The following is a 12000-nucleotide window of genomic DNA, read 5'->3' on the forward strand; positions in this document are numbered from 1 at the left end:
GAGCCTCTGCCTCTGTGGCTGCATTCTTTCCCACAACCTGCAAGGGAAGAGATTCCATCTATTCATATGCATAAAGGTTTTGTCCCTTAGGGAAGTACATACATCCTAAGACTTATGGTTCAGCAGGAAAGGGTGATTGGCTTGAATCAGTTTCCTATTATGATGTACAGGATTCACAGATCTTGAGATTGACAAGCTTTATCTCCTTTACTTCCCCACCTAAGTAATAACTATGCATAGGCCCACTTCGGGGCTCAGTCCTTGAGGCTGGAGACCCTTGGCTCCTCTTGCAGTCTACTCATGGCTACTGTCTTTTCTTAACCCTGCGCTGCCCTCCTTGCTCCCCACAACCCTCGTTGCACAGGACATGACAGTTGGGAGTGTGGGTGCTGCATTGGTTGGTTTGCACAAGAAAGGCATGCACGCTGGACAGCATCTCTAGGATTGGCTCAACTTGGATGGGGCAGTCCCTGCGTCAGCCAGGTCCCAGAGGTCAAAGCATCAGAGACACATGGTCAATACAGAAACCACTCCAGAAATCGTGACCTTTGTCTTCTAATTCTAATGAAATTCTTCATTCCACCTATGGTTCCTTTTCTTGATAGAACATTCATTTTATTGATTATTTAGTTTAATTTATATTTTCTGTGAAATGGTAGAAAAAATTGTCTGGTAAGATTTTGCTCACAGTATTGAAGTTCGGTAGTTTTTATACCTTAGTGTTCAAAGATTACTTCCAATTTTCAAAAACGGGTTTGGTATGTGTTTTAACCAAAGGCTTAGAATAAAAAGATCTGTTGTTCGCCAGGACGTGGCAATAATTCTTGTGAGATGGTGATGATTTTCATTGTTACGGTCTGTGCCTGTTAATCTTGGGGAATGTGTCACAGCCCCTCTACTGGGTGGGCTGCAAACACCTGAGACTCAACCAAACCCGAGTCAAGCCCTCTGGTGTCACTGTGCCCTCTCCCAGCAACGTCTCTTCCAGTGTTCTGAGCTCTTGGCACGACCCTCACCTGACTGACAGAGGGGAGCCGCAGCCAGGGACTCAGCGCCTGTTACACCCTCCCCATTCGTTCAGCAGCCTCTGTGGCTCCTTCCTCAGGTGCCTGTGTTGAGAGCTCCAGGGCAAGGGAGCACTTTGTCTGGTGTGGTCTCTTATACAATGGAAATAAGTGATTACAGGCTTGGCTATTTTCATTGAGCTTCTCATTTTTTTTCTAGCTTTACTGAGATTTAATGGACAACATTATAATATATTTAAAGTGTACAATGTGATGATTTGCTATACATTGTGAAAGGAGTGCCACCAACAGGTCCATTAACACATCTATCACTTCAGACAGTTATCATTTTGTGGTTTTTTTTGGTGGGAACTTAAAAGTCTACCCTCTTAGCAAATTTCAATGATACAACACAGTGTCATCAACCATAGTCACCATGCTGGGTGTTAGAGCCTCAGAACTAATTCACCTCGTAACTGAACATTTGTACCCAACTTGGAGGGCATTATGTTATGTGAAAGAAGCCAGACAGAGAAGGACAAATACTGTGTGGTATCACTTATGTGTAGAATGTAAAAACAAGGCAAACTCAGAAACTGAGAAGAGAATGTTGGTTGTCAGGGGCTGAGGGTGGGGGACATGGGCTTGTTGTCTTAATTGGCTACTTGGACACCTGGCAGCTCAGCCCAAAGATGCTCAACTTATTTAATTCTTCTGGACAAGGACTCCCATCTCTCAGTGTTGAAAGCTGGGTTGTAACAGTCGCCATATGGGAAGACAACAGAATTGGGAGAAATGGACTCAAGTCTAACTCAATCATTAAATTAGCAATTTGGCTCTAGTGGGTCACCTGATCCTTAAGGTTGGGCCTCCCCGTCTGCAAAAGGAGGTTACTTGACTGGGTTTTGCCCAATGTTCCCTTCAGGTCTAAGAGGTCAAGATTCTATGGATTATGATGCTTTGAAAACTATCTTCTGAAAAAGTTTAAAAAGTAAAGCAGCAGACTGAAGCTACACATTTTTAAAAATTATTTTTAAAAGATAGCCTTTACAAAGTAGCATTTAAAAATAAATCCTTTCACAACTCAAATGGCTGACAGTGCTGCCCTCGCCGTGGCTAGCAGACTTTTACTGCGTGTCCACCACGTGTAGCCACACGCACAGCGTTTGCTCTCCTTTCCTGTGAAAACATGCTCAGCGCTTCTTCCAGGTGAACTTCCTGCGAGCTCCCTCCTGGCCAGGCTTCTTCCGTTCTCTGACGCGCGGATCAATGGTAAGAAGTCCAGCTGCAGCATAAAAGGAGAAGGCTTTATGAACAATGGAAATGTGCGATGCCCAGCAGAGGCGGCAGGGAACTACATGGGTTTTGTAGGTATTGTTGTGAGAGAAAATACTAGAATAGGTAGGTACTGTTATGAGAGAAAACACTAGAGGAAAGCAACCAGGCCCATGAATGATATATCAGCCTGACAGCAGTTTGCTTTTACTCTTTTAGGATATTTCTCCAATTTCTGAGACAAACGCCAGCTACATTATTTCCTTATCCCAGGAGGACTGACTCCTTTTTGGTTTTTAAACTTGTTCAACTTCAGATGGAACTGCTCTTGGGTGGGCAGTCACTATTTACCATGATGGAGCTTACCTGCCACCCTCGTCATTACAGACGTGAAAGTGTTAATGAAGACAAGCAGCAGAGAAGACACTTGTCCGGCGAAATGGGAGGAAGTACACAGCCACCATGTCTTAACAGTATACATGAATATACATGCACATAAACTAGGACTTACTGGACGTATTTGAGAAAAGAAACGTATTATTCTAATTTGTGTGATAATAATATCCCAGGTATTTTGTTTCAGCATCTAAAAGATAAGTTTTACGGTTGTATTCTCAGCATATGACAAGAATAAAGTCAGTTGAAGCTGGAAGCTTCCACACCCCTAACCACCAGGAGCAATCGATGATGACTTCTCGGCAGCTAACGAGCTACTCCCCACACATGGCCCAGAGGAAGCACCCCAGTAGTGGCTGGTACAGGAGTATGTTAGTAAGGACCACAGATTTCAAAAATACCGGCGAGGAGAAAGCTCTTAAATTACTTTTGTAAATATGTAAACTGATCATAGTTTTTCATTGGTTTTTGTTTTTTTCTTTCATTCTTCCGACACTAGCACTTCTTTTCACTGTACACAAGGCTTAAGCATTTCACTGGAGTCTTCTAATGGCCATACAGCAAAGGGAAACTTCAAATGCTTATTACATACCCAGAGCTTTTGCAATTTACTTGTACTTAAAGGGCATAGGATAGAACAGTGTTTTGAACAAAAGGCAGCCAAGACCTGTCTAAATTCTGGTCTAAATGATAAGTAATAATGCTTTATGACTTTTCAATATGTACCGTAACTCAAACTAGCAGAAATGTTAAGTACGAACCTATCAAATTACTTTACTGACCAGATATGAATCCCACAAACTGGTGAAGTTGTTTACAAGCAAATGGATTTTTAAGAGGCTTAAAAAAACTAGCCTAAGCCACAGGCAGCGGTTCTCTGCAGCCCAGAATCAGAACCCAGCGGCTGGGGGTAGGGGTGGGGGAAGGGCGGGGGCAGTGGGGTGAGGGAAGAGGAGCAGAGGGGCTACAGGCCAGGCAGTGAGTGACTGGCCCAGGCCCCTGGCTCCTTAGCAGCACCCTCAGCACCATCTTCCCTTCATAAACAGTGTGAAGAAAATCCTCAGCGAGAAGTGCCCTGATTTACTGTAAGTGCTGAAGCACAGCCCGAAGGAAGAAACTGATGACACGTTCATAGTCACACTGCAGAAACGCCTGTACTCATGAGCAGATGACAGGGTCACAAAGAAGTGAGACAACAGAAAATTCCAACATCACAATGGAAAAATGGAAATCTCCAATAATTTTGGAAAGAAATACCTGAAGGGCTTCACCATTTAATCAAATAATTATTACAACTTCTTATGACAAAACAAAAACAGCCAATTCATCTGTTAAACACGATTGAGCAGCACTTGTTAAGCTGGACAAAAGGTTATGCCTTAAGGTCAAAATAAATTTCCCCCGAGGATGGGAGGGTCTCCCTTCTCTTTTTTCTAATTCAAGTTCACTTTGTAGAAATCAAAACTGAAAAATCATGTTATAGGTCTGGAGCATGAGAAGAGAAGCCAGCAAACTGCAATACTGCATCTTTAACTGTTTTCTCACTGATTTCAGGTAAGTAGCACAAGAATCAAATAAACACGGACGTTATGGGGACAAGCTTGCTCCTCCCACGTCAACTCATACCTTGTCGCATCCATTCGACCTCTTCCTCAGTGACAAAGCTGCACAGAGCTCTGGACATCGCCAAGCGTATGGCTCCAGCCTGCGCCGACCGACCACCCCCCGAGACCGTGCAGGTCACATCGTGTTTCCCAAGTCGGTCAAGGAAGTGAAACGGGAACATCAACTGTTCTCTAAAGCACACACATCACAAGAAATGTAGTTAAGTTCACTATAAAACACATGATTTTATAAACTGGTCACGTTCTGACTGTTTATGAAAACCGTACGATGTATGCCAGCGTTCATACTTCTCAGTCAATTCATTATTATTACACTTTTCATACTTTCTCATCAATCCAGTACATGAAGAAACACTGATATTTCTGACATTCAGAATGCCTTGCTGAGAGCAAGGTTTATTTCTCTTTTTCTTGGCTACAGCAATGTATTTCACTGTTGATTCCTTTTATCATCACGACAACTTTGCGAGCCTTAGAAATAACCTCATAAAGAAGCCGTAAAGTTGGGAAACTCCATTAATCAATGGAACCTTCTGCAGTCAATGATCAGATATAGTATTAATAGGTTTTGCCAAGCAGTTATTAAATGCCATGTGGAATCACTAAATAAAGTATGCTTTGTGTAATGTATATATAATGCTCATCCTGGCGGTTAGTTCTTCAAGTCACCAAAACCACATTCAACTCCCCCCTCCCCCCACCCCCCACACACTGAAACACATATTCCTATCACTAGCTCTCCGAGCTGCAGGACCCTGCCCCTGCCCCTGCCCCGTGACACACTGCACACCCCAGTCGGGAGTGCCCACAAGGTCCCGGACAGGCACCGCAGGGTTGGAGAAGGGACCTCAGACAGAATGTGGCCCTGGACCTTCTCTTGCTCAACTGAACAAGGATTTGTTGAACACCGCTTACGTGCCAGGTGCTACGTTCACCACCTCCCTTGTCGAGTACTTTGATTTTGCCTCAATATTTCCGTTGAGTTTTTATTTAGAAAAGTTGACTGAGACTGCATTTTGCTTTGTCTGACACTGTAGCTTTCTAAATCCAAAATAGAGCTTATTATATGTAACATGGTGAAGCTGAAAGATGGATACAGTCAGGACCCTCAAGTGTTACTCCTTGGACTACCCCAGCAAAAGGATCACTGGCAGAGAGGTGCACGATACAGCACCAGGACTTGTAACAGCACCCTTTCAATAGGGGTGTTGCTTCCGTAGGGCAACATCAATCTGCATTGCTTTGTTGAACAAATGTCTCAAAACCACCAAATCAAAGACAGGAATGTTATAAAAATTGTACTGTTAGAAGGAATGACCATATGATCGTAATAACTAAAGAAAATTTAGAGACTGGTAATCTAATTCCATCACTTCCTTTTTCCTCCAAGGAGACGGAGGCTGAGATGGACTCTGTGGGATTATCCCGTGTCCACGTCACAGGAGGTCGCTACACTGCCTGACACAGTTACGTGAGTCAGGGACATAGTGACGCCACTATGAGAAGCTTTGCTCACCCACTTGCTTGGGAGTGTAAACATTTATCTGTCTTAATTCCTACAATTTTAAGATTCCCTAAGTTTCTAAAGAAACTTAGACTAAAATTCAGAACAAAAATTCTTTATAATTTACTGAAGCTGTATCATTGGAGTGGTCAAGGAAGGAAAGAACCATTAAGAAGAGTCTGGACAGTTCGGAAGTTGGTGTACACTGAGGTACAACACTAAATTTATAAATAGATGAAAAAATACCCAAAGGGTAATAATCAAAAGTGATTATATAGCCACAGACTTTAATCTGGACTGCAACCTGGCACATGCAAAAATAGTAATGTGACATGAAAATATTTCATAGCTCATCTTCTTTCCTCTCAGCGATCCCAGATGAAACCAAGTTAAAAAAAAATTCAAAATTATTTTGTACCTTGTTATAATAAAAGTTATTTTGAAAAAAGAAAAGTCATTTCTATCTTGTCTGAACGCTGCTCCTATGGCACAAATTCTATTAGCATGTAACTTGGGATAGATATAACTGCATACTCTTTTATTTTTCTATTAATTGCTTAAAATGCTAACTTTATCTTCTCTGCTGGTTAGTGCTGTGTGAGGAATGTATTTCTTTTGTGAAGATGATCAATTAGGAATAGCTTTATTGCCGGACTGACAGAACAAAGGCCCTTCCAAATCAGAATGGTTATTAATCTTTGTGCTCCCCAGGACTAGGCACACAGTGACAAGTGGTTGTTGTGTAAGTGAATGAATGAATGAAAAACTTCTGATGACGCTGGGAAGGCAACATAGTCACCATTCCCAATCTGTGGCTGTTTGTGTAAAAACAGCCGAAAGAAAGGTCCCTAGAAAGATAAGTAAGCAGTTCAGCTGACTTTCGGGTAAGAGTCTTAGAGATCAAGTTCAACTCCCACTTGCCAATTAGGGAAGTGACCTTTAAGCATCGTGGCTAAGGTCACACAGCCAGGAAATAGCTAGAATCAAGATCATCTGACTGTGGGTTCGGTAGTCTTCCTACAATGTCTCCTCACTGCTGAATTTGTAAGCTCGTGAGCCGCTCCCGCGAGAGGAAAGGCCAGGCCACAGCTGGCACTGCTGCCCTAAGTCCCCACAACTACTTCAAGATGACGAGACGGATGGGGCCCGTTCCCACAAAGGCCAGCCCTAGGCTTCCCAACCAGACAGGACGTTTCTTGATGATAGAAATCGATCTTAAGTAGCTATGATACCTTCGCAATGCCCAGGAGAAGACTGGACTCATACACGATCCATAGTAAATGCCGGCTGATTTCAAGATGAAGAATAAGTTCTAAGAATATAATTTAACTGTGAGATCAAGCCAAAACTGAGCAGTCCCCGATGCTGAAGTTATGGGTCTCTCTGGCTTTTCATAAGGGAATAAGGGCTTATGAAAAAGATGTGAGGGTGATGGCAGAAGTTTACTTCATATTAAATGGAGTTAGAGTGGGCTACTTCTTGACACAAACAAACAATAAAATAAACATCCATTTCCTGAAGTAATTATTCTGTCCAGAAGCTTACACTACATCAGCAGGGTCCTCTTTTCCTTACACAAGCGTTGGGAGCATAAGAGCTTTGCCCCACCGACCTTAAAATCATTGCACATTTGGGGAACAGGAGGAGGAACTAACCATGCAGATCTGTTACTTGTGGATATTGACAGTAACTACTGGAAAAATAGCCGTCTCAAGAAGAGGCCTTTGTCTGGGACGCACAGAGAGACCTAAGATGAGTATATTTAGAGGATCTGAATTGTAAACACCCATTTATGATCCATGTTTATTTCTCCATGGGATAGAAAGTTCAAAAAATAAAACTGCCATATTTAGCACTGGAAACTAAGCTAAGCGTGATGAGCTCTTCTTTTCATGCATACATAGCAGGTGTCTTTGCCTGCTCAAAATACAGTATAATCGATTTCCGCTGAATAGGAAAAAACCCAAAGTGACAGAGCAGACTTTTTCTAATACTTATGATGGCAAGTGCCAAGGCTGGTTTTTGTTGTTTTCTTTTGGGCACACCCACCCCTAAACTGGAGAAACAGAATGTGGAAATCTACTTTTCTGACACTGGCATAGTCTGAATTTCAGAATGTAAGATCTATCCGAAACAGTCAAATTCCAGTAGGATCTGATGAAAAGAGGGACATTCAATTAATGAGGAATCCTAGAGACGCTTTTTAAAAATCTGGAAAATTACATAAAAAATAATGATAGCTTCCCTCTAGCGAGTTTGATAAATTATATTGGTCCAGAGAAATAATCATTCAGACAAACATAATCAGAAAATCACAAGCCTTAATGAACTGACCATGATGTATTGTGAAACATATTTTCTTTAAAAACAAAAAGCAAAAGGAAACCCAGACACTAACCTGTCCTGTGTCACGGGGAAGTAAAGCAGGTAATCGGTCCCATTAACTGTTATTCTTCCACTTCCATGTTCATAAACAACTGCTTCTGCTTTCGCACTCTTTCTTTTACCTTTAAAAATATAAAATTTCTATTAGTAAACATCTGAAAGACCAATGCTTTGAGACAGTAAAGCTACATTATTTTTTTCCCCCTGAAAAACAATATATAGCATTGCATATAGGAAATTTCTGGAACTACTACAAGTCAAACAAAAATAAAACAGGGAAACTACAGCATAATCAATGTAATAAAGCTAATTACGAGGTAACTATTCTTCAATTCCATGTGAGGACCATTACAATGATTTTTAAGTTAGTTTTCACAAGCAACAAAGAAATTTATATTTATTTACATTACTAAAAAAAAAAATCAACCAATTTGCATAGTGTTCTTTTATAAGTATGATAAAATATAATTGATAGACATGAAAGTAATCCTCGGGAAAGGTCACATTTCTCTGAAAACATTAGTTGAAAATGACAAAGAACTGACGTTAAATGTTTAAGAATTGCAGATATATCATTTAATTAAGTTGATTTTTAAAAGTTACACCATGTCAAATGTCTTTGTACATCCTTAGGAAAACGTGAGTGCAGACCTGAAGTTTTCACGTGTTCTATAGTTTTCACATCTGACATGCTGATTCACTGAGCACTTTCATTTTACATAAGACACCTTTATTACAAATATTTTATTGTTGCCACCAGTTGAAAATGTGAAAATAAAAGGACTTCGCACAAATATGTGAAAATAAAAAGCGTTTATATGATTGTGTCCACATTTGTTCTTGAGCCATTAGGAAGATCTGTTTTTAAAAACATCAACAGAATCTTTAAAATGAAGAAATCCAGTGTGGCTGGAGCAAAATTATAATAAACAAACAAATCAAATGAATACCAGAGAGCAAGAGGAAAGAAAAATAATTGTAGTTTCTCACTCGTCATGGAATTTATTCTCTCTCCACGGAATGTCATTACCTTCGCTCCTGCTGAAGGCCATTCCTTGCTCGTCATACTGCAAAGGTTCAATCAGCTGTTTTTTTGATTGAATGGTTACACTCCTACGAAAGCGCTGTACAAATTCTTCAGCAGCATCACACTGCAATTTCAATAATCTTTCTAGCAGCCGAATGAAATGCCCATACTGCAGACAATAAAAATTCATTAGAAGATGCAAGTGTAATTGCATTTGCTGAATTTTTTCTATTTTTATAGACTTGGTCTTTCCAATGTTGCTTTTCTTGATGAATTTTGACAGGATGACATGTCTGCACCTTCACGCAGCTTTTCAAACAGCATGCACTTGTCCTGTGGATCTTTAGTGCTCAGTCTTCTCTTTCGAGAAACAAAGAGATTTATCATTCAGAGAAAAGGCTGTTTCTCTGTATTTTGATTACACGACATTGAGATTTAAAGTCATTTCCAAAAAAATATTTAGATGATCTTCAAGTGTAATTTCTACTCTTTTATTAGAACTGTATCAAGAGGAGCTGCATAAATAATTTTCAGTAAGTTATGTATAGTAAAATGGGAAGAGTTTGATTTTGAGAAAATGCACCTCTTAAAATTGTATTTCATAATACATTTGGCAAATATATCTTTAGCTGTTCAAGCTGTGTTACTTTAATGTTTATGATTTCCTTTAAAACTGAACAATCAAGCTATTTAAAAATTCAAGAGATACTTGACTTAAAGGGCAACCTCTTGAAATAAATTATCCTTGCGACTCTGAGCATTTTTTTAAATAGTTCTTGAACATGTGATTAGAAAGTAAACAACTTGGTATTAACCCCTTAAAATTGGAAGCCAGAATAATCATTCTAAAGTGTTTATGCAGAAGGAAACAACTAATACTTGAGATCCTTAGTTAATATGGAGTGTGAAACCCAGTTTTTGATAACCTTATTTGATGTTTTTGCCAACCCTAAAAATCACACCCACCTTTGTTACCATTGCCTTTAGCATGAAATCCTGCCATTAATAATTTGAAATATATAAAAATCTTACCAGTAAGACTAAGAGGATTGCTTCATTTACTGCTTCCTGTGATGTTACAATGAAAGAGAAGACTATTTTCTAAGTAAGCGTGAGACACTTAGCTACCTACGGTACCTGGCCTGACAAAGCTCATTTGTCCCCTCCATTTATAGGCCTATGTCCTTTGTTCTCAACTACTCTCTCATACTCTGTGACTACCGGTGAACCTACCAAGGGCTAACTGCAGGTATGACATAGCCTTGCTCATGAACTAGGACTGCGGTCGAAGAAGTCACTGACCGCCCCTGCCTCCCTCATCTGGATACCAGCCCTCAGCTGCAGCATTTCTTCTGACAGGCAGTACTCCAAAAGTACAGAAGACACACACACATGCATATGTTTGTTTTGTCTTCATAGTTGCACACCTGTAATAGAGTCCTTGGGATGAAAAAACAAATAAACAAACCTGCATTATAAAGATCAAAGCAGCCAGAAAACAGAGGCAACAATAAAATTATGTGTTCAGTGCAGAAGCAGAGGGAGATTTTTCTGTTAGATCCACGTGCAGTAATACCGAGTTGGTGGGTAGGATATTAGAAATTAACTCCAGGCCTACCGCTCACTAAATGCCTGACACCTTGGTTGAGCAAACTGCAGCTTTTCCAGATCATTAATTTATCCAATATGCTAAATGAGAAAAAGAGCAATTTTGGTACATGACTTAAAATCTACATGGCGGCAAGGTACTAACAATGTTAGCCACTGCCATGGAAGAAGAAAAACTCTTCTTGGAACTATTTTGAAATCTACGTAAACTCAGATCTTCCACGGAATAATTTAAATTTAGAACATCAGAATATTTTAAACATCAAATTCCCTCTGATGATACTGGCATTTATTAGAACATTTAGCAAAATAAGAATCCAATTGCAACATAAAGCAGAGGTCACCAACTTTACAGGATATGACATTCATTCACCTGTGAAGCCTGTGAAAAATATGGATTCCTGGGTGGCACCCCGTAGAACTTCTAAGCTACATCATATCTTAGGATTGTATTTTGAAACCAGCATTCCACGTGATTTTGATACAGGTAGTCTTGCAGATTCCAAGGTGAAAAATGGTGGCCTTAGCAATACTGTACATAAGTAAGCCAGAAAGCAGTGAAGTGTATGAAAGTAACCATGAGCTTAATTCCTTTACTATTGAACCTGTAATAGCTCCTTACACTTATTATGAGCTTGTAAAATTAGCTATCTGCCTTACTGAAGAAGATGAAAAATGACGCCTGTCACGCTTCCCTAGAACGACTAGCGGAGGACACGATGGCACTTACATAAGGAGGGTCTGGAGACCAAGCATGTCACCTTCCCGACTACAGGTAAGGCCCTCTCATGGCAGAAATCAACTATAAATATGTTTTAAAAAGGAAAATTGTCTTAGAAGCACCTGCCTCTGAGGAACATTACTATTAAGATCCTATTACTATTAAATACAGCAATTGTCTGCATTCTTATGTCACAGGTCCCTTTAAACTAAAAAGATTAATTACTCACATCTTGTTCTGACAGTTTTTCCACTAACATTTCTTCTAGTTCCTCCTTAATCAGCCATCTGCTGGCAATCAGGTCTCTGTTAAAAATATCATATATATTCTCTTTTAAATTAACCATGCAATTAGAGTTATATCACAAAAGATCCCACAGGTAGTAGTGATTCTTGATGGGTAAATAAATTTTTGTATTATATAGCTGTAAAATTTCATCCAAGTAAACTATTTTT

The 12000-nt window shown here is 40.0% G+C and overlaps 1 protein-coding gene across 3 annotated transcripts in view; it reads right to left on the minus strand.

Annotated features, from left to right (window-relative positions):
* Positions 1-600: 600 nt before the first annotated feature.
* Positions 601-12000, minus strand: part of MRPS9 (mitochondrial ribosomal protein S9) — a 54574-nt gene continuing 43174 nt past the window's right edge. Inside the window, exons 7-11 of one of the 3 annotated variants that reach the window (XM_081069392.1) lie at positions 11775-11850; positions 9220-9385; positions 8203-8311; positions 4302-4471; positions 601-2289 (exon numbers count right to left, since the gene is read on the minus strand). In XM_081069392.1, coding sequence (XP_080925518.1) covers positions 2198-2289; positions 4302-4471; positions 8203-8311; positions 9220-9385; positions 11775-11850 — 613 coding nt within the window. In that variant the 3' untranslated portion in view covers positions 601-2197. The remainder of the gene's footprint in view (positions 2290-4301; positions 4472-8202; positions 8312-9219; positions 9386-11774; positions 11851-12000) is intronic. The other 2 variants (XM_081069393.1, XM_081069391.1) reach the window with 2 other exon arrangements.

This window comes from Rhinolophus hipposideros (genome assembly GCF_964194185.1).
Source record: "Rhinolophus hipposideros genome assembly, chromosome: 12".
Taxonomy (NCBI): domain Eukaryota; kingdom Metazoa; phylum Chordata; class Mammalia; order Chiroptera; family Rhinolophidae; genus Rhinolophus; species Rhinolophus hipposideros.